The sequence below is a fragment of the Cervus elaphus genome, chromosome 20 (genome assembly GCF_910594005.1).
Source record: "Cervus elaphus chromosome 20, mCerEla1.1, whole genome shotgun sequence".
NCBI classification, from domain to species: domain Eukaryota; kingdom Metazoa; phylum Chordata; class Mammalia; order Artiodactyla; family Cervidae; genus Cervus; species Cervus elaphus.
Window position 1 is genome coordinate 73,723,832 of NC_057834.1, and position 23,789 is coordinate 73,747,620.

Sequence of the window (23,789 nt, forward strand, 5' to 3'; positions counted from 1 at the left end):
TTTGGGGACAGATCATGTCATTGGTTGGTTTTATTTCCCAATTAGAACATGACAAATTTTTATTCTAGAAACCCTGCTAATTTACTATTAAATCATGTACATTCAGTTAAGAGAAGTACATTTCTTTTTTCAAACAATTCACAAGAATGTTTAAGAAATTAGTCACTCATTGTGGAGGGCTGCAATTTATAGACGGCCTCTCCCAAGCCTGAGACCATTCCATTGCCTGATGTCCTTTGATACCATCACCCAAGTTGTTTCAATGTACCTGATGGAGATCAGACTTTTCTGTGACCCTTAATAAGCACAATTGTATGAGATACCTGATTCAGCAATTTATTGATGTCCAGAGATAGAGCTGGCTTCCTTGGTGGTTCAGTGGTAAAGAATCCCCCTACCAATGCAGGAGACACAGGTTTGATCCCTAGCTGTGGAAGATCTTCTGGAGAAGGAAATGGCAATGCAGTCTAGTACTTTTGCCTGGGAAATCCCGTGGACGGAGGACCCTGGAGGGCTACAATCCATGGGGTTGTAAAAGAGTCAGACACAACTTAGCAACTAAACAACAACAAGAGGTAAAGCTATACTCAATTTTTTCACTAGCTTACTGATTCTAAAATCCAAAATGCAAATATGTTCTCTGGCAGCATTTAGGAAGTGGAATTACACATAACATCTTTGATTTTGGACAGACTCTCCTTGCAGATATTGAATATTCTCTGACTCTAGCTTTTTTTATTGCTGTGAAACTTTCAATTCACTTAAAATTCTTTATTATATAACATTTGTTCTATACAGAAGAATATATGTAATGAAAGTGTAAGTTGTGAGTATAATAATAAAATCAAACAAGTATGATTCCAGCTCAAACTTAAAAATGAGAATTTTATCAGTACCCATTGACTCTACCTGTATACTCCTGTCTTGTCCCATTCCTCTCAGAATCACTCTTTATTACTTCTTTTACTTGTGTACTTTTTTGGTAAGACTAGAAAGACTTGAGACATTTTGTGATTAAAAAAAAAAAATCAGAGGGGCTCAAGAGGGAGGGGGTATATGTCCCCCATGCTGATTCATGTTGATGTATGGCAAAAACCATCACCGTATTGTAATTATCCTCTAATTAAAAAGAAAGAAAAGAAAAGAAATCAGTTCTAGTTCTCTCTACAAACTGAGAAATAAAAAGCATGATTTCCATGGCAGACACATCCCCTCCCCAAACCCTTGCTTCCCGTACACTTAAATATAGGCTACAATTATTACTTCTCTATTTAGAGATTATTGTGGTTTCAGTTTTCATTGTGTCCTTGTGGGTTTTTTCTGTTTTGGTTGCCATTATAAATGTCTCTTTTATTCCCCCATGTGGTCACTTTCTTAAAAACCTTGTTTAGCACATCTTCAATGGAGTGCGGTTTGACTGCATATCTACCAGCCTCAAGGATACTCAGATACTTTTGTTCCATTCCAAGTATAGAAACCAGGCAGTGATAATTTAGGCTCTGTGAACTGTGAGGGAAGCAAACAGCACATGCATCTCTTAAGTGCCTATAATGTGTCAAGTTTTTTTTGCCAGTTTCTTCCCAATTCAGAATTCCTAATGGTCATTATGTCCTAGTTGTGTTTGTCCTTATGTCTATATTACAGATGAGAAAACTGAGAAGTAATTTCCCAGGGTCACACCAGTACTAAGTAATGAAGCCAGTTTTCGAATGCAAGTCTTTTGTGGGTATTGTGGGTGGGGGAGACAGTTCAGCCTAATGAGAATCAGGCAGTCTCTTTCCTAGATATCTGCCCCCCTCCTTTCTTGTGGAAATGGTAGTGCCGGTCCTCTTAATGCACTTCACGGGGACTTTGTGGGGCTTAGTGCAGTAATGCCTAGAATTTCAGAGGACAGATACGATAACCATCAAAGGCATTGCTTATTTTAGTTTCTGGTGGTCAGGCAGTGAGTGGACATTTAGTTCTGGATCCTCATTTACGGAGACCAGCAGAGCTGAACGCCTCTAATTCAGACATGATGCCAAGTTTCAGGTCACCCCTGTGTTCACCCATTGCCATTTACCAAATCCACTCACACAGACCGATTGTGTGTCTGGCCCTTCCCTATCCCTGCAGGTCCACTCACCAAACTAATGCAAAGGCAGGACCCTGAGCGGGGAGGTTGAGAAACAAGACCCCAAGCACATGGACTCAATAATAAGCTCACAAATATTTAAATAATGTTTTAAAATAGTATATATTTTATATCAGTAAATATAAAATAGGTTAACTCATCACAGAGCTCCAAAGTATAGCACCAGGAAAATAACTTTGAACACAGAAAACGGTCACAGCTCTGAGAGCCTTTCACAAATGAAAGAGCTTGTATATGACCAGTGGCACCCACCAATGCCATTCCTGATTCTATTTCTTTGATCAACGAATCTGACTACCTAAAAATGATGATTCTTTTCTAACTTCTCTCTGGTTCTGGTATTAGATTGGTTTTCTTCAACAACCTGCCAATTAGTCTTGGCCACGAGGAACAGTGTGTGCGTGTTAGCATTCTGAAGGTGGTTTGGAGATTTTCTCCCACCGAGTTGATAAACTTCCTCCTTCTTAACGGTTTTCTGAGAGTCCAGTCCTAATCATTGCCTTCTTTCCAAATTCTCCACATATGTTGCTCAGGAAGCACCATTAGCTGCTAACCACAGAGGTTGGCTCTCACCAAGTGCTGGATGAAACCTGTAGAAAACTGGACGAAGCGTGGCCCAGCCCCTCAGGAGCCAAGAGCAGCTCCAAAGTGAAGAAAGTGAACTCAGTCTGTATTGTGTAAATTGCACCCCCTCAAACAGTCTCAGGAAGTATCACAGCTTCCTGATTGCAAACCCAGATAAAGTTGAAGGCCACAGCTGCTAAGGACAAAAGCCACCAACCAAAAAAATGAAGAAAAACGGCATCTAAAGGCTGCAGTTGTGAGAAAGTCCCACTAGATATATCGTGGACTGAAAGAGCATTCAGATGATGGGGTCTGTGTCACATGAAAATAAAGATCACCTGGTGCTTTGGAAGAGTAGAGAAAAGGGGGGATCTGAGAGCTCTGAATATTGATATTGTGAAGTCAGTTCTGCATGACCCTTTCACTGAAGAGCATTTTGAATCTGATGAAGAAGCATGTCAGGGATATGGTTTGAGATGAGCCTATGAGCGTAGTTGTAACACTAGAAAGGAAAACCTTACCCCTTAAACTATCTTCTCTGCTCAACTTGCTTTCAATGCCTGCTGTTAAATATAAAAGTCACTGTGTACCCCCAATATTAAGAAAAAAAGACTCTGGGAATTCCCTGGTGGTCCAATGATTGGGAGATTCCACTGCAGATGGCACAGGTTTGACCTCTGGTCAGGAAACTGAGTGAAAGTGAAAGTCGCTCAGTCATGTCAGACTCTTTGCGACCCCATGGACTATGCAGTCCATGGAATTCTCCAGGACAGAATACTGGAGTGAGCAGCCTTTTCCTTCTCCAGGGGATCTTCCCAACCCAGGGATCGAACCCAGGTCTCCCGCACTGCAGGCAGATTCTTTACCAGCTGAGCCGCAAGGAAGGCCCAAGAATACTGGAGTGGGTAGCCTGTCCATTCTCCAGCTGATCTTCCCGACGCAGGAATCGAACCAGGGTCTCCTGCATTGCAGGCAGATTCTTTACCAACTAAGCTAGCAGGGAAGCCCAGTCAGGGAACTAAGATCCCACACACACAAAAAAAGAATAAAAAAACAAACCACTGCAGGTTGAAAAGAAGATCAGGATTGATTGCAAAGGGCAGAGTTCAAATTCCTTTGCTGGTTGGTTGTGTGACTTTGGACAATTTAATCCTAGTTGCCTTATTTGTTAAATGCAAAGAGTATTATCTACTTGTAAGGTTATTGTGGGAATTGGGGATTATACGTGTAAAAATACCCAAACAGGGGCAGGCATTCAACATGTAATAACTTATGTTACTATTGTTAACCAGTGTCTCTGAAATTTATCATGCAGCACCCGATTTGAAACAGGACAGGGCTGGAAACTTCCACTTCTGGTAGTATTATGGGCTAGACACCTGAAACAACCCTCCAGAAGGAGGTAACTAAATTTCTCGATAAAGTACTTTTAAAGACTTGTAAATACACTCAAAGTAAAGAATTTGTTGGTGCTTCCCAGGTGGCACAGCAGTGAGGAATCCGCCTGCCAATGCAGGAGACGCAGGTTCGATCCCTGGGTGGGGAAGCTCCCCTGGAGGACGAAATGGTAGCCCAGTGCAGTATTCTTGCCTGGAAAAATCCATGGACAGAAGAGCCTGGTTCTACTACAGCCCATGGGGTCACAAAAAGTTGGACACAACTGAGCACACACACACAGTGAAAGTAGGAAATCTGGTCAGGAAACAGGTGCCAAGCTGGCTATCACCTTAAAGCATTTTTTCAGACTTCAGAGAATCCTTCCTTCATGATGCCTGCATGAAGCAGAGCATGGAGTTGGGAGTTAAAGCCTGGGATGACCACGGTGGAGACGAACAGAAAATCTGCCTTATTACACCCTCAGTGTAAGGGATGAATAACAAATCACACTGCACAGGAGGTAATGAAGAAATGTCTATTTTCACCTTAGTGTTGGCAGAAATCATCTTTGAGGATTCATAAATCATGTTGGTCCTCATATGTGTTCTCTGTTAGGATTCTTTCCTTTAAATGCTAATTGTTAGGTTAAAATTTTAATCCAACTATAGTCCCAGATTGGTAGCCCTCCAGGCAACTGATAGAAACAAATGGAAATTTCTCTGTAGGAACTTAACTTTAATTCAGATCTCAAAGAATCCCTGCCAGTTTAGTTCTAAGGAAAATGGTCATCTAACAATTTTTTATTTATTTATTGACTTACAATTAACATACAATATTATATTAATTTCAGGCATATAGTATAGTGATTTGATGTATTTTTAAAATTTTTATTTATTAATTTTTATTTTTTGGCTGCACTGGGTCTTCGTTGCTGTGCATGGGCTTTCTCTAGTTGCAGTGAGTGGGGGGCTACTGTCTAGTTGTGGTATGTGGGCTTGTCATTGCAGTGGCTTCCCTTGTTGCAGAGCACAGGTTCCAGAGCACAGGTTCAGTAGTTGTGGCTCATGGGCTTAGTTGCTCCTTGGCTTGTGGAATCTTCCCAAACCAGAGATTGAACCCATGTCCCCTGCATTGGCAGGAGGATGCTTAACCACTAGTCCACCAGGGAAATCCTGATTTGATATTTTTAAAGATTATGAAATGTTCACCACAATAAGTCTAGTAATCATCTGTTACCATACAAAGTTATTATAATAGTATTGACTGTAATCCCTATACTGTGTATTACATCCCTGTGACTTACTTATTTTATAGCTGGAATTTCTTTTAAAATTGAAGTATAGTTGACTTATCATGTTCTCTGCTGTACAGAAAAGTGACTCAGTCATATATGTATATATACATAGTTTTTTATATTCTTTTGCATTATGGTTTATCCCAGGAGATCGGATATAGTTCCCTGTGCTATACAGTAGGACCTTGTTTATCCATTCTAAATGTAACAGTTTGCATTTACCAAACCCAAACTCCCAGACCATCCCTCTTTTTCTCCCTATTCCCTTGGCAACCACAAATCAGGTCTCTATGTTTGTGAGTCTGTTTTGTAGATAGGTTCATTTATGCCATATTTTAGATTCCATGTATAAGTGATATCATATCGAATTTGTCTTTCTATTTCTGACTTACTTCAGTTAGTATGATGGTCTCTGGTTGCATCCATGTTGCTGCAGATGGTGTTATTTCATTCTTTTTTATGGCTGAATAGTATTCCATTGTATACATGTCCATATCCTTTTTAACTATTCCTCTGTTGATAGATATTTAGGTTGTTTCCATGTTTTGACTATTGTGAATAGTGCTGTTATGAACATAGGGATGCATGTATCTTTTATATATATGTAATTTTGTTTATTTTGTTATTTTTGGCTGTGCTGGGTCTTTGTTGCTTCCTGGGCTTTTCTCTAGTTGCAGCAAGTAGGGGCTGCTCTCTAGTTGCAGCATGCAGTCTTCTCATTGCGGTGGCTTCTCTTGTTGTGGAACATGGGCTCTAGGACACTCAAGCTTCAGTAGTTGCAGCTCCAGAGCACAGGCTCAATAGTTGTGGCACATGGGCATAGTTGCCCTGTGGCATATGGGATCTTCCCAGACCAGGGATTGAATGTGTATCTCCTACATTGGCAGGCAGATTCCTTACTGAGCTACCAGGGAAGCCCTGCACATATCTTTTTGAATTATAGTTTTGTCCAGGTATATGCCCAGGAGTGGGATTGCTGGATCATGTGGTAATTCTATTTTTAATCTTCTGAGGAACCTCTATACTGTTTTCCAAAGTTGCATCATCAACTTACATTCCCACCAACAGTGTAGGAGAGTTCCCTTTTCTCCACACCTTCTCTTGCGTTTGTTATTTGTAGACTTTTTAACAATGGCCATTCTGAAAGTCCCAGATTTGCCAAAGCAATCCTGAGGGATAAAAACAAAGCAAGAGGCATCACTCTCCCAGACTTCAGACAATACCACAAAGCTACAGGAATCAAAACAGTGTAGTATTGGTACAAAAATAGACATGTGGATCAATGGAGCAGAATAGAGTGCCCCAAAATAAACCCACACACCTATAGTCAATTAATCTCCAACAAAGGAGGCAAGAATATAAAATGAAAAAAAGACAGTCTCTTCAGCAAGTGGTGTCGAAAGTTGGACAGCTGCATGTAAATCAATGAAATTAGAAGACACCCTCAGACTATGCACAAAAATAAACTCAAAATGGCTGACAGACTTAAATGTAATACATGACACCATAAAACTCCTAGAAGAGGGCATAAGCAAAACATTCTCTGACATAAATTGTACCAATGTTTTCTTAGCTCAGTCTCCCAAGGCAATAGAAATAAAAGCAAAAATAAACAAATGGACCTAATTAAACTTAAAAGCTTTTGCACAGCAAAGGAAACCACAAAAAAGAAGAAGAAAGAAAGGCGACCTTCAGAATGGGAGAAAATATTTACAAATGATGTGACCAACAAGGGCTTAATCTCCAAAACACACAGATAGCTCATACAACTCAACAACGACAACAAAAACTAAACAACCCTATCAAAAAACATGCAGAAGACCTTAACAAACATTTTTTCCAAAGAAGACATACAGATGTCTAGTAGGCACATGAAAAGATACTCAACATCACTAATTATTAGAGAAATGCAAATAAAAACTACATTTAGGTACTGCAATTTTTAAAAAAAATCATAAGACAAACACTGAAAACAAGACACCATGAATGAGAACCGCTGGAAACAAATTTCAGCAAATAGACCCACAGATGTATCAGATATTGGAATTATTGACACTAAAAAAGGAAATATGTGTTTTTTAACTTGTCATTTGAATTGTTAGGACAAGAAGTAACTACTTTCATTATTTTTAACATTTGGATATTCAGCAGTAACAGAATTAAGTACCTAGAGTATTCTTAGAAATTTAATAGAATTTTTTTTACAGCTTTGACCTTTCGCTGTCACATTAGGAGTGGTTGGTGATTCTTTCTATCCCCACAGGTTACTGAGGCAATAAAAAGAGAAAGGAACTAAATACTTAGCAAATTAGATGCATTATATGAAAAGCCCAAAGAGGAAGTCTATGGCTTCATAATTCATGGAATGTATAAGCTATCAAGGGCTTCCCTGATAGCTCAGCTGGTAAAGAATCCACCTTCAATGCAGTAGACCCAGGTTCGATTCCTGGGTTGGAAAGATACCCTGGAGAAGGGATAGGCTACCCACTCCAGTATTCTTGGGCTTCCCTGGTGGCTCAGCTGGCAATGCGGGAGACCTGGGTTCAATCCCTGGATTGGGAAGATCCTCTGGAGGAGGGCATGGCAACGCACTTCAGTATTCTTGCCTGGAGAATCGCCATAGACAGAGGAGCCTGGCAGGCTGCAGTTCATGGCGTCGCAGAGTCAGACATGACTGAACGACTAAGCACAGCACATAAGGTATCAAACCATCTGGATGACAAGGTGTGTAGTAAGTGGGAAGGTAGGGGGGTGCTCTTTTAAATTTTAATTTAATTTATTTTTGGCTGTGCTGGGTCTTCATTGCTGCTCAGGCTTCCTCTAGTTGTAGCAAGCAGGGGCTACTCTCTAGCTTCTCATTGTGGTGGCTTTTCTTGTTGCAGAGCACAGACTCTAGGGCACATAGGCTTCCATAGTTGCATCTCCTGGGCTGTAGAACACAGGTTCAATAGTGTTGAGTAGTTGTGGTGCATGGGCTTAGTTGCTCCACGGCATGTGGGACCTTCCTGGACCAGGGATCAAACCTGTGACTCCTGCATCGACAGGCATATTCTTTACCACTGAGCCACCAGGGAAGACCATGGGGGATGTTTTCAATCCTCGCTAATAACAGATTTGTTAAACTCTTAGAATTCAACTTCAAAATAATGTTTTACATTCCAGTAATCTAGGATCAGAAACAAAGATGTTTCAGGGGATTGCTGAAAGCACTCCTTTCCCTTCTGATGCCAAGGAGACAGCTCTGATGAATGCTGCCCTGTAAAGACTGTTCAGTGCCGGGGACTGAAACTACCTTGAGGAGACTAAAGCGGGAGGGACTGTATTAGGGCATATATTAACTCTGATTCATTCTAATTAAAGACAGTATTTTTCTTCCTGCTTTCCCATATAGAAGAACAAAACAAAACAAAAAATACTATATTAATTATCTGCCTGCCCCTCCCATCAACATCTCTGGCTCACTCTATATCAGAGTATTTTATACCATGTATAAAATACATACCAGAGTAAAATACCCTGATGTATTTAAAAATTTTTGCTTATATGGAAGTGTTTAGCTAACTTCTTAAATTTTTTGTTTATTTAGCTAACTTCTAAGTAGCTGACTCGACTTTAATATATTCATGTTGCTAAGGATTTGAGTCATATTTGCAAAAAAAGTTTACATAACAGGGTAAAACAAAATAGAAGAAATATCAAAGTGATATTTAGGTGATAATATTGATAAATCTTTTATGGGTAACAAAATGTGTACATTCTTTGTATGTTGAGAATAACAGGAAACTACTAACCAAATAGTTCAAAACAGACATTCTCTCTTAAATCAGATAAGGAAATATCTATATTTAATATTCTAAAGAAATTAAATTAATGTTTGACATTATGAACAGAGAATAATGACAATAAAGAATGACTACACAGATTTGAAAGAAAATAGAACTTGTAGAAGTAAAAAGGGAACAAAGAACAGATGGGATAAATAGAAAACAGTTATTAATAGCAAGATGTTAGACGCAAACCCAGCCATATCAGTATTCTCATTATATAGAAAGGTAAACTATTTAAACCAGTGCTGTCCAATACAGAAGCTACTAGCCACATGTGGCTATTGAGCATTTTAAATGCAGTTAGTGTGACTGAGGAACTGATTTTTAAATTTTAATAATTTAAGTAGGCATAAGTCCAAATTCACTGCAGATGGTGACTGCAGCCATGAAATTAAAAGATGCTTACTCCTTGGCAGGAAAGTTATGACCAACCTAGACAGCATATTAAAAAGCAGAGACATTACTTTGCCAAAAAATGTCCGTCTAATCAAGGCTATGGTTTTTCCAGTAGTCATGTGTGGATGTGAGAGTTGGACTATAAAGAAAGCTGAGCACCGAAGAATTGATGCTTTTGAACTGCGGTGTTGGAGAAGACTCTTGAGAGTCCCTTGGACTGCAAGGAGATCCAACCAGTCCATCCTAAAGGAGATCAGTCCTGAATATTCATTGGAAGGACTGATGTTAAAGCTGAAACTCCAATACTTTGGCTACCTAATGTGAAGAGCTGACTCATTTGAAAAGACCCTGATGCTGGGAAAGACTGAAGGCAGGAGAAAGGGACGACAGAGGATGAGACGGTTGGATGGCATCACCGACTCAATGGACACGAGTTTGGGTAAACTCCGGGAGTTGGAGGCTCTAGGACAGGGAAACCTAGCATGCTGCAGTTCATGGGGTCACAAAGAGTCTGACATGACTGAGCAACTGAACTGAACTGAAGTGGCTGGTGGCTACTGTATTGGACAGCACAGTTCCAAACATTCCTATTAAAAGGCAGAGATTATCTGAGTAGATGACAAAGCAAGATCTAATTATATGCTACCTACTACAAAGATCTATCTTAAATATAGACAAAAATAGGTTAAAAGTAAGAGAATAGTAGCTATATATCATGGAGATATATCATGATAAAACTAATTAAAAGAAGGCTGATCTACCTGTATTAATGTCAGACCAAACTGATTACAGAGCAAAAAATCACCAGAGATAAAGAGAATGATTCATAGGGACAGAAGGAACAAGAACTCAAGAAAATGTCATAATCTTAAATATTATGCAACTAAAAGCAGGGCTTAAAAATATATGTGGCAAAAACTAATAAAACTGAAAGGAAAAATATATAACAATTATAGTCAGATTTTTCAACTCTATTCTCTAATAGACCTCCGTGGTGGCTTTGATGGTAAAGAATCTGCCTGCAATGTGGGAAACCCGGGTTTGATCCCTGGGTTGGGACGATCCCCTGAAGTAGGAAATGTTAACCCATACCAATATTCTTGCCTGGAGAATTCCATGGACAGATGAGCCTGGCAGGCTGCAGTCCATGGGGTCGCAATGAGTTGGACACAACTGAACAACTAACACACACATATTCTCTAAATAATTGGTAGAACAAATAGACATAAGTAACAGTATTCAATAAACTTAGTCAACTGACATATATACAGAACATTCTATCCAACAGGAGCAGAATACATATTGTTTTAAAGTACACATAAAACACATATTCTAAAAAAAAAAAAAAGATTATTTACCAACATAGACCATATTCTGAGCCACAGAAGAAATACCAATATATTTTAAGTGATTCAAATATACAAATTTTATTTCTGATCATAATGGAATTAGATTACAAATCAATAACAAAGATATCTTGAAACATCCTAATATTTAGAAGTGAAATATCATGCTTCTAAATATTACATGAGTCAAGGAAGAAATCAAAAGGGAATTTAGAAAGTATTTTGAATTGATAAAAATACACATCAACATCTGTGGGTTTCAGCAAAGAGTGCTTAGAGGGAAATTTATATAATTGAATACCTATATTAGAATCTTTATATCCCCAGAAACTAGAAAAGGAAGAATAAACTACACTGAAAGTAAGCAGGAGGAAGGCAATAAAAAGATAAAACCAGGACTTCCTTGGTGGTCCAGTGGTTAAGAATCTGCCTGCCGATGAAGGGGACATGGCTTCGACCCCTGGTCCAGGAAGATTCCACATGCCATGGGGCAGCTAAGCCCGTGCACCATAACTTTTGAGCCCATGTGCCCTAGAGCTGGTGCTCTGCAGCAAAAGAAGCCGCTGCAATGAAAAGCTTGTGCAGTGCAACTAGAGAGTAGCCCCCACTTGCTGCAACTAGAGAAAGCCCACATACAGCAACGAAAACCTAGGGAAGCCAAAAAATAAAATTTAAATAAAATTTAAAAAACCACAGTGTAATACAACTACATATCAACTAGAATAGCTACAAGCAAAAAGCCTCACAAAGATGTGGAGAACTGGAAACTCTCATTCACTGCTGATGGAAATGTAAAATGGTACAGTCACTTTGGAAAACCTTTGGCAGTGTCTTTAAAAGAAGTTAAAAGTATGTGTACAATATAATTCAGCTATCCTATTCCTAAATATTTATCTAAGAAATGAAAGCATATGTCCTTAACAAGATGTGCATGAAATGTTCATAACAACTTAATTTGTAAGAGCCAAGAACTGGAAATACCCAACAAGTGACAAGATAAACAATGTTATATCTGTATAGTGAAGTACTACTCAGCAATAAAAACAGCAACAACTGATAGACCTAACAACATTGACAAATTCTCAGAATAATTTTGTTGAGTGAAAGAAATCACACTTAAAAAAAAAGAAATCATGCTGTATAATTCCATATGTATAAAATTCTAGAAAATGCAAATTATAACGATAGAAGCAAATCAATGACTGTTTGAAAAGAGGTAGCAGTAGGGAAAAACTGGAGAAAAGAATTACAAAGTGGCGAAAGGAAAGTTTTAGGGATAAGCGATTTACTTATTATTTTGGTTGCCGTGATGATTTCATGAGTATATCTGTATGTCAAAATCCATCAAAGTGTACACCCTGAATATGTACAGTTTATTTTGTTGATTATGCCTCAATAAAGCTGTACCACAACCCCTCAATGCATTAAAAAGAAGTTAGTCATAGATGAAGAAAATCAGAGAACTGAATATCTGAACATATTTCCACATGTATTAGACTGAGATAAAAAGAGAATCATATTATAAAGAGGCTAGTTCAGTTGAGTTCAGTTCAGTCGCTCAGTCGTGTCTGACTCTGTGCGACCCCATGGACTGCAGCATGCCAGGCTTCCCTGTCCATCACCAACTCCTGGAGCTTGCTCAGACTCATGTCCATTGAGTCGGTGATGCCATCCAACCATCTCAATCCTCTGTCATCCCCTTCTCCTCCTGCCTTCAATCTTTCCCAGAATCAGGGTCTTTTCAAATGAGTCAGTTCTTCTCATTAGGTGGCCAAAGTATTGGAGTTTCAGCTTCAACATGAGTCCTTCCAATGAATACTCAGGACTGATTTCCTTTAGGATGGATTGGTTGGATCTCCTTGCAGTCCAAGGGACTCTCAAGAGTCTTCTCCAACACCGTAGTTCAAAAGCATCAATTCTTCGGTGCTCAGCTTTCCTTATAATCCAACTCTCACATTCATACATGGCTACTGGAAAAACCATAGCCTTGACTAGATGGACCTTTGTTGGCAAAGTAATGTCTCTGCATTTTAATATGCTGTCTAGGTTGGACATAACTTTCCTGCCAAGGAGTAAGCGTCTTTTAATTTCATGGCTGCAGTACCATCTGCAGTGATTTTGGAGCCCCCCAAAATAAAGTCTGACACTGTTTCCACTGTTTCCCCATCTATTTGGCATGAAGTGATGGGACCAGATGCCATGATCTTAGTTTTCTGAATGTTGAGTTTTAAGCCAGCTTTTTTGCTCTCCTCTTTCACTTTCATCAAGGCTCTTTAGTTCCTCTTCTCTTTCTGCAATAAGGGTGGTATCATCTGCGTATCTGATGTTACTGATATTTCAATAACCTAAGATGCTAATGTATCTTAGGCTAATGTAAAGGTCCAATAAGCAGAGTTCTAGGAAAATATAGTAAGAATGCAAAAGAGCCAGTATTTCTTAGATCCAGGAAACAGTGAATTTCAAGCAGCATATATTAATATATATTCTCCCCTAGATATATAATAGTGAAATCATAGCGAAACAGTAGAATACAAACAAATTGAAAGAGAGCAAGAGATTGAGAGTGAGATCTTAAAGTACCCAGAGAGAAGAGAAAAATCACCTATAAAAATGAGCAATTAGACTCATAATTCACTTTGTAAGAACAAATCTCGAAGAAAACACATTGTACGAATTTCTTCAATGTGCTGAGAAAAGATAGCTATCAGTCTAGAACTCCATGTCCCATAAAGCTTTATTTCATGGAAAGGTATTACACAAGAAAATATTTCTAGGAAATCAAAACAGAGAAAAGCAATAAAAACATCCTATCCTGCTCCCAGTAACCTGAGAGAGGATATCATAATAAGACCCTCATTAAAGGGGATCCTAATGGATGTACTTTAGATACAAAGTGAAAAACTTGAGGTACAAAAAGGAATGTTAAGTAAACATATTGGTAAATATGAAGTCATATCTCAAATATAGACCATGGTAAAACATACTATAACAAAGTCTAATTTTTGGAGGGAAAATAGACTAGGGTGAAAATACTGGGCTTATAGTAGAATTAAAATTGTCCAAGGTCCTTGGTTATTTAGGAGTAAAGTAAGGAGAATTACTTTATTTATTTATTTATTTTTGTGGAAAGGCAAGCTTTATTTCAAAGCAACATGAAAAGAGCAGTCAGAACAGTGTGGAGATTCCTTAAAAAACTGGAAATAGAACTGCCATATGATCCAGCAATCCCACTTCTGGCCATACACACTGAGGAAACCAGATCTGAAAGAGACACGTGTACCCCAATGTTCATCGCAGCATTGTTTATAATAGCCAGGACATGGAAGCAACCTAGATGCCCATCAGCAGACGAATGGATAAGGAAGCTGTGGTACATATACACCATGGAATATTACTCAGCTGTTAAAAAGAATTCATTTGAATCAGTTCTAATGAGATGGATGAAACTGGAGCCCATTATACAGAGTGAAATAAGCCAGAAAGATAAAGATCATTACAGCATACTAACACATATATATGGAATTTAGAAAGATGGTAATGATAACCCTATATGCAAAACAGAAAAAGAGACACAGATGTACAGAACAGACTTTGGGACTCAGTGGGAGAAGACGAGGGTGGGATGTTTCAAGAGAATAGCATGTATATTATCTATGGTGAAACAGATCACCAGCCCAGGTGGGATGCATGAGACAAGTGCTCGGGCCTGGTACACTGGGAAGACCCAGAGGAATCGGGTGGAGAGGGAGGAGGGAGGGGGGATCGGGATGGGGAATACATGTAACTCCATGGCTGATTCATGTCAATGTATGACAAAACTGCAATGTTGTGAAGTAATTAGCCTCCAACTAAAAAAAAAAAAAAAAGCAGTCAGGGGTCCACAACCACAAACTGGTAGGAAGGAGAAACAGTCACACATCCATTTGGCAGTGTCTTAATGGAAAGTCTCACCAATTCCTGCTGATCGCCCAATACCTGCTCAGTTTCCTCTTCAGGCTGAAACTAAAAAGGTTGACTTGAAGATGCCCATTATATCTCTGTTATCCAAACACACTTATTTCAGGATGGAGGATACTTGGACTCAATTTAATTGAGGGAATCCACTTAATTATTAAATATTTTTACTGAGAATATGGTTAAGTTAGTAGCTTTCTTCACATTTTCACATTTTTAAAAGAGCCACAGAGGTTCCATTCACATTTTAAGCAGTTGAGTTGGCAAAAATCCATTTCATAGGACATAGATCACATTCAATTACTCCTCACAACAGCCAACTGGAAGACTATTCCATAGCTTATGAAGCACTGGTTGGGTTGACATCTGCGATGGTAGCCAAATAAATGAGATTTCTGTGTAACACATGCTGGTACTGGACGTACTCATTTGCCCGGCTTTTGTTCTGATATTTTGCAATACAGTGGATCAGCTGGTCATTCTCCTCCAGGAGCCGCTGGATGGTCTCCTGATTGACTTCTGCCTTCCCTCTCAGCCAGTCCAGTACGAAAGCCACCAACATCCCAGCAAGCCAGGGTGGAACTTGGCCTCAGGCCCGGCAGATCCCCTCTCATCTAGACCAGAGTGGACCTGCAGCTCCAGACGCACTACGGCCGCAGCGGGGACCAAGATAGGTCAGGAGAATTACTTTAGACTTTAAGTCAGCATGCTCAACCAGCTAGTGGAATCCCTGAAATAATAAACAGTGGCTATATTATTATTCAAACAATTAGAGGGAAATGGAAGTAGAAAAAAAAAATCAATTCAAGAGGAGGCAAAGCAAAGGAGTTCCAGGGTGATCCAGTGGTTAAGACTGTGCTTCCAGTGCAAGGGCCACAGGGTCAATCCCTGGTCAAGGAACTAAGATTCCCACATGCCAAGTGGCATGGCCAAATTTAGTAAGAGGAAGCAAAGCAAGAAAGAGGGGGAAAAAGTAACAGATAGTAATAGGATCTAGTGCATTTAGAATGATGCCTTACATATTATCATTTTAATAATAATTATTCTTTTACTAACAAATAATGATATACAACAAATAACAGTTATTGTTATAACTGTTATTTCTGTGTTGGTAAATCTCTCTGTGGCATTCAAGACAAGGACCTTTTTAACAAGCATGTTCTACTAATTCTCATGGTTCCTTGATATTAACAAGTCAGTAATACTAATTAAAAGACAGACTAATTAAAATCTGTAGGAATTTAAAAGCTCTATTGTTCTCAAGGTGTATAACCTTAGGCTAGGCATTCACACTTGGGGCCTTAGTTTGCTCATCTGTAAAATGAGGGAGCTGGAGGGAGTTGGAAGACAAGTTCAAATTGGGTGGTTCTGTATTTTTAAATCCTCATTAACCAAAATAACGAGAAAATCTTCTTACTCAAACCAAAAACAAACAAAAAATGGGGTGTGTGTGTCAGAAATAGTTTGGGTGAGTGGTCTTTTCACAGCAGTCACAACAGACACAAGAAGTTCAGTCCCCATGGAGTAGGTAGCAGTCAAGTCTTTTTTGCTCTATACCAGAACTTGACAAGCTTGGAGGCCACTGACTAGGGACAAAGGAAAGCCCCCATTTAGAGAAGACTTGTCAAAGGCACCGGGCCCAGCTAGGATGGCAGGGATTCTGGAGACTCTCAGAGAAGCCAGCAGGCTCACATTTCTGCACCAAAGCCCTGGGGTTTGGCTGCCAGATAGCCTGAAGCTATCAATCAAACCCACTTTCTTTCCCCCTAATTACAAAAGACTTTCAAATGCACCCCTGTCAGATTTTTTGAGTCCCCCTCCCTGACATTCTCCTAATTCACAAATGTGTGCCCTTTATGCATTTTACACACACATGATGGTGTTCTCCAGATTTAGGCATTGCCAAGGAAACTCAGGTATCAAAGATAGCTGGCTCAACTTCCAGAGATAAACCTGGTCTGTGTGATGGCTGCTGAGAGAGGAAGGCAGAGAGCCTCTTGCAAAGTTCCCTTGAATTTACGTGTGGCATGATTCCTTCTGTTCCTAAGAAGGGTTTTATCTAATCTGCCTAGAAAGTGCTCCATTGACTGACTGCGTTATCACTATAAAAGAATCTATTGAACTAAAGTTCCTCCTCTGCAGTTTTTGAACATGGGATCTGCCCTGTCTGAAAGCAGTGTCATAAGCAAAATGATATGTGTACAAGGATGTCTACCAGAGCATTGTTTAAAATTGTGAAATATCAGTAAAAACCCATCAGTAGAGTCGTGGGCTATATATTGTAATGCTAGGAATTCAACATGTAGCAAAGCAAGTCTTTGATTGGTATATAAAGTAATGATTCCATTCTGATAAAAATCAATGGTAACAATAATAATTTTAGCATATGATTGAAGGAATGTGGGTCAAAAGGTTAACAATGATACCTGGGGATGGGTGAAGTGGGACTGAATTTGGAGAGACTTCACTGAGTGTTGTGTTTACAATGTTTCAATTTTATATAACTTTGTTTTCCTTTTGGATCAAAAGAAGGAAGGAAGGAAGGAAGGAAAGAAAAATAGTATTAGAAACATTTCTTCATTCCCTGGATCCCTGGTCTTGATGTTGTACCCTCTCATTAGCCAAGGTGAGGATTAGGGCTGAGGTGCTTGCATGCAAAGCTTTTTTCCTGGAGAGAGGCAGTCTGTTTCCGTAGTTGAGGTTTTATTCCCCAACATGCAGCAGCAGCTTATTGCCTTCACTCATTTGTAATGGCTCTGTCCTCAACAGGACCTGTTGTACCAGTAGGCATTTATATATTAAAATACTTGAGGTAGCTCACTGTGGTATTTGACCACTGAGGAGTTTGAAATTCATTTATATATCACCTTTGGTTAAACTGATAAAGTCTTTTTTTTTTTTTCCTGAAAGTAAAACTCTATTTTAGAGTTTACTTTTTTAAAAAACTACTCAATTTGTGAGGATATTTATTGCAACAGAAAGAATGGAGAACTTCCAGGTGCTGAGATTAAAATCTGATGTAGACTATCCATCCATTGAAAACTTTAAGGTTCCTATGGCTTTTTATATCTTAAACGTGTCTATACATGCACAACTGGAAATTTTGACCCCAAATATTGCCTCAGTTTACTGGATATTTCCAGGTAGTATATATGTTCTTTTACTTTATGTCTCCAGACTTAGCCTAACAAAACTTGGCATATTTGCATAGATTTTTTTGTTTGCAATTTATTTCATTCATCCACTCATTCAATAGACATCTATTATTATTACATATTACATACATACATATTACATATTATTACATCATTAAAACATAGCTTACATTTAAAAAAATAGCTTACGTCTAATAGGTATGTACTACTTGCTGGCAGTTAACACAAGCTAACATTTAATTCCCATTTATTACCTGCTGCTCTTTAATGCCTTCTTTTTGTGTGTGGCATTGGAGAGGATAGAAAGATGTTACCAAGACCCTGAAAGTGTATACTAATAGATGATCCAAATATGGCTCTGTGCTCCCAAGGAGGGTGAGCTAGTAGCTGATTAGATGATGCAGTTGCTAGACTGAATAATAAATCCTGGTTCTCATACTTGAGCATCCAGTTAGCCTGGGACAGATTAAAGAGTGCCTAGAATGGTAGGCTAGAGCTGGGTGGTCATCTCAACACAGAGGAGAGTCACTGCAAGTTTTGAGGCATATGTGAGTAGCTGAGTAAGGTGAGATAGGCGCTAAGATGATTTGAAGTTTTTTGTTTTTAATGATTTTATATTTATTTGGCTGTGCTTGGTCTTCGTTGCTGCCCAGGCTTTTCCCTGGTTGAGGCAAGCGGGTGCTGCTCTTCCTTGGGGTGCACAGGCTTCTCACTATGGCAGCTTCTTTTGCTGGGGAGCACAGGCTCCAGGGCATGTGGGCTTCAGTAGCTGCGGCATATGAGGCTCAGTGATGGCGGCTCCCGGGCTTTAGAGCACAGGCACGGTAGTTGTGGCTCACGGGCTTAGTTGCCCTGGAGCATGTGGGATCTTCCTGGATAGGGAGCGAACCCATGTCTCTTGCAGTGGCGGGCAGATTCCTTACTGCTGAGCTGCTGCTGCTGCTAAGTCGCTTCAGTCATGTCCGACTCCATGAGACCCCATAGAGGGCAGCCCACCAGGCTCCCCCGTCCCTGGTATTCTCCAGGCAAGACACTGCTGCTGCTGCTAAGTTGCTTCAGTTGTGTCCGACTCTGTGCGACCCCATAAAGGGCAGCCCACCAGGCTCCCCCATCCCTGGAATTCTCCAGCCAAGACACTAGAGGAGCCAAATTTGAAGGTTTTTAGGCTAAGAGACTGGGAATCCAGAAATTATATTTTGATAACTTTAATTTGATATCACATAGTTTCTGTTAACAGAATCAGATCTAGGAAAATAATTAGTTCAATTTAAAACAGTTAGTTGATCTAAAAATCAGTTCTCAAAGTAACTATTTGATTGAATATAAACTCTTTTAAAAAGTCATGTTTTTAGACACAGATTCTAGTTTAAGATTATGTTAAGGGTGGTTGGAGAAAGTGGGTCCAATATGTAATCGATCCCAGGTATTCAATTTGCCTCCGTTGAGGCTTTGTTTCTTACGTTGAGAAGTGAAGACTGTTACTTGAGTCCAAACCCCCACATACCCTTTATTCTCTTTACATTTGAAAAAGAAATCAAACATTGACTCCTTTTTTTGAATTCTTTACTAGAGGCTTATTTTAGTTACATTTAAGTTTTACTTTCCTCACAAGCAGCATCTTCCAGCGCCACATATGATAGCAATAGGGATCAGTGAAAGAAGTTATCTTTGGCTACAGACACAAAGCCTCCTAATTAGCAGCAGGAGTCTCATTCCCTTCAACTGTAGAATTACAGGCCAGTAAATGCACCTCGAAATCACTGACGCTCTCAAGGGGAGGCAAAGAACCTAGTCAGACTAAGTTTCAATCCCAGTTCTGCCCCTCATGAGTCTTGAAATCTTGGGGAAGTCATTCAGTGTTTCTGTAGCTTATTCTCGTCTACGAAATACAGCTAACTAGTAATAACTCACCCCAGGTGTGTACTGGTTGTGAGAATTGCTAAACAATGGGCCAGTGGAGTTGACTACAGTGCCAGGCATGTTGTCAGCATCTTGTTCAAAGTTGAGTATACATTGTCTCACGCACACCTCAGGACAGACAAGCCGCTCAGAAAACAGCATTTCTAATAGGAGTTGTTGGTTCCCAAGCCCTAGTACCGTGCTCTTACTTTAGGTGAGCTCTAGACGTAAAAATATAACAAAACCACTTCACAATTTATTCCTCCAGGGTCAATTGTTTTGAGAGCATTACTAAGAGAGGAGCCTGGTGGGCTATAGTCCATGCGGTCGCGAAGAGTCGGACGCGACTGAGCGACTAACGAAGATGCAATTTCCACATCTTTGATTTTTGTAAAACTATCCGCCCCAAACCAAAACTGACGCTCTCTCTCTCCCAGTCTGGCCTGCTTCACAGCTGTTCAGATTCCCTCTGGGATTTTCAGAAGCTCCACTTGATCTGCAGGAGCCAGAGGAAAGTAAACATCTCCGTCAGGCAGGCACCCCACCCACCATTTTATTTTCCTAAATCACTCCTTTAGCTAATAGTTCTGGGACAGACACGCGACGCATCTGGCTCCAACCAAATATTTTCAGTCACTCGGATTCCAAGGTAAATATTTGCCAGTTCGATTGCAGTAACATTGGTAGCCAGAAGCAAGGAACCATTAATCAACTTTCAATCAGGGTCACGGCAGCTGTAGGGGTGTCGAGGCCCCGCCCATTCCCGTGAGCCCCTGCACGGGCCCCGCCCCTGCATTTCCGGTCCTGCGTGCTTGGGGTCTGAGCGGTTCTAAGGCCTGTGAAGGCAAAGCCCAGGGAAGAAAGGTAACTGGTGTGCTAACTTGCCTCCTTCTGCGAGAATGTTTCTTTTTCAGTCAGGTGTTGTCTTTTACTTACTCTCCACGACTTGTCACCTTGTGAGATGGTGTTGGTTGTGGCTATTTGGAAGTGTTGAGACACACCAGGGAAGGGTTAGGAAGACTCTGAGGACGTGTGATAATGGAAGGGATTTGAGGTGGAAGGCCAGGGAGAAGCCGCCAAACGCTTGTTCCTATTATTTAAATTGCTACCTTAAGAGACTCTTAACATTGGCCGACGGTCTTTTTTTTTAAATTGGAGGCTAATTACTTTACAATATTGTAGTGGTTTTTGCCATACAGTGACATGAATCAGCCATGGGTGTACATGTGTTCCCCATCCTGAACCCCCCTCCCATCTCCCTCCCCATCCCATCCCTCAGGGTCATCCCGGTGCACCAGCCCTGAGTGCCCCGTCTCATGCATCGAACCTGGACTGGCGATCTATTTCACATATGATAATATACATGTTTCAGTGCTATTCGGCTTTTGAGTGAAATGAATAAACAGGGATTTGTGTCTTACCAAGTCATTTGCACTTCGGTGAGAAAGTCTTTTTTTCTCAAAGGGCTGCATTTAATGCAGGAGGAATAATGAAGGAGAAATGAGGAGTCAGGAAAATGAGGAGAGTAGGGTGGAAGTATATTAGAAGCAGACTTCCTCCCTCGTTCTGTGGCAGGGTTTCTTAATCTTTTGGGGGTCCTTTTATGACTATGAAGACTATGAAAACTAAGGCCTGTTTGCTGTGTTTCTACTGTGTTCATCCCAAGGAGGTTCCCCCAGAAGTGTGTGTGTGTGGGGGGCTTTTCCTTCCATCCCTGTGGCACAGGTTGGCGGTGCCAGGTTGTGTCCTGCCCCCGCCTCAAGGCAGTGTCTCTGGCCTGAGACTCGCTGCACACAGGAGCCTGCCTGGGAGCACACCCTCACTTCTTCACGTGTTGCCAATTTATTAACAACAAATAAACCAATTAAATGGAAAAAAAATCTTTTCCCCAGGGAAAGGTTTGTGAACACAACATCTTGACTATAATCTGAGGAAATTCGTGTATTCTCAAAACCCATCCCTCTCCCAGATTCCCTTGCGGGAGCCTTCCACCCCAGGCCAGGAAACCTGGGGTTTTTAGGTATAGTATGCCCTGGACCTGAGGATAGGGATATTCCTTGTCTTGCCCAGGGGCAACACTAGGATGTAAAGAGTAAGACATTCCCCATAAGTGCAAAATTTAAGGGGACATCAAAAAGATCAGAAATCAAGATAATGTTTTAATGCAGTATTATAAACAAATGTGCAAACTATAGCTGTGGCTAGTCACCTTCTTTTGTAAACAAAATTTTATTGTAACCAGAGTTCCAGTTGGATGAGATGGGTGAGGCAGGTTTGCACAAGTGCAGAGTCCAATTCTGTCTTTCTTTAGAATTTTGATATTGTGTGTTTTGTTAATGGATTTTTAATTTTTTAGATAGTGCATTAAAATATTATGTTTTGAATGCTGAGTTTTTTGTGTTCCCCTTTAAATTGGCACCTGGCAGTAGTACCTCCTTTGCCTTACCTTAGCCCCAGCCCTGCTTATGTGCAACATACTGTTCAATTAAAAATCATATCTAAGTGAATACTTACTATGTGCTAGGCTCTTGTGGCCTCACATTTGCAGACAGCAGGGATAGTGGGAAAAACTCTGACCTGTTAAGAGGGTTGAGGTCTCGTCTTGGCTCTTCCATATTGCTAAATGACCTTGGCCAGGTCACTGAACTTTTCTGAGCCTCCTGTTATCTGCAGAATGAGAAGATGAGACTGGATACATTCCAGTTTTGGCAGTCTGTGGTTCTGTGACTTTGAAAGAGGCAACTAAGCCATATTATTCCCTAGAGAACATCCCTCAGTGAGCACCCAATTCCACATCTCAGCCTTCCAGGATTTCCTTGTCTGACCTCCTTAATGAAAGGATTATATACTACAGCATTTCATTTACCTTAGTGTGAGGGCCGTGACTATCAAATGTCTCCTAAATTTGGTTAATGATTGCCAGAATCAAAGATTTTGACAGCAGAAGAGAGTAAGGTACAGAGTAATTTTGTTTTAAGAAAATGAGGCTCAGACAGGTGAAGTCAGTTGACCAAGGTGGCACAAGTGTTAGATTTAGAACCAAAACCCCATTCTCTGACTGCCATCCGGTTTTCTTTCCACTTCACCGTGATGAGATATGATGCTTAACTTGCTGTTTCCCTCCAGAGAATTTCCTAAAATTACTTTGAATATTCTCTCACGATGGTCTCTCCAAGTCCTGTGTTTTGCTGGTTTCCTTGTTATGATGTTGCTCCCCAAACAACTCTGGAATTCACCCACTTCTGAGGGATTGGGAGCCAGAATTCTTCATCAGTGCCTTACCCTCAAGACCTTTTCTCTCCCAACCCCATCTTGGGTGATTTAACTTCTATGGGGATTTTTAAAAAACTGATACAAGGTATATAATCTTAGGAAGTGAATTTCCTCCTCCTTTCTTTTGAAAGATATTTTTAAACATGGACATACAGATGGCTAACAAACACATGAAAAGATGCTCAACATCACTCATTATTAGAGAAATGCAAATCAAAACCACAATGAGGTACCATTACACACCAGTCAGGATGGCTGCTATCCAAAAGTCTATAAGCAATAAATGCTGGAGAGGGTGTGGAGAAAAGGGAACCCTCTTACACTGTTGGTGGGAATGCAAACTAGTACAGCCGCTATGGAAAACAGTGTGGAGATTTCTTAAAAAACTGGAAATAGAACTGCTATATGATCCAGCAATCCCACTTCTGGGCATACACATCGAGGAAACCAGATCTGAAAGAGACACGTGCACCCCAATGTTCATCGCAGCACTGTTTATAATAGCCAGGACATGGAAGCAACCTAGATGCCCATCAGCAGATGAATGGATAAGGAAGCTGTGGTACGTAT

At 40.2% G+C, this 23,789-nt stretch overlaps 1 protein-coding gene across 3 annotated transcripts; it reads right to left on the reverse strand.

Moving 5' to 3' along the window:
* Positions 1-211: 211 nt before the first annotated feature.
* Positions 212-23,681, reverse strand: LOC122677491 (SS18-like protein 2). Of its 3 annotated transcripts, none has more exons than XR_006335808.1 (2): positions 15,137-15,546; positions 212-226 (listed from the first exon to the last, which is right to left on the reverse strand). XR_006335808.1 is itself a non-coding variant. In XM_043877550.1 (2 exons), exon 2 carries the CDS (start codon positions 15,452-15,454, stop codon positions 15,233-15,235), a length of 222 nt encoding a protein of 73 aa, XP_043733485.1. In that variant the 5' UTR covers positions 15,455-15,474; positions 23,668-23,681; the 3' UTR covers positions 14,811-15,232. The 3 variants fall into 3 exon arrangements, 1 of the variants encoding a protein (XP_043733485.1); XR_006335806.1 differs by lacking the exon at positions 212-226 and adding an exon at positions 8,613-8,625 and having other exon boundaries at positions 15,064-15,546; XM_043877550.1 differs by lacking the exon at positions 212-226 and adding an exon at positions 23,668-23,681 and having other exon boundaries at positions 14,811-15,474.
* Positions 23,682-23,789: the final 108 nt, after the last annotated feature.

Coding starts and splice junctions, on each gene's coding strand:
- LOC122677491 (XM_043877550.1), bottom strand. CDS start 15,454: ATGTTGGTGGCTTTCGTACTGGACTGGCTGAGAGGGAAGGCAGAAGTC.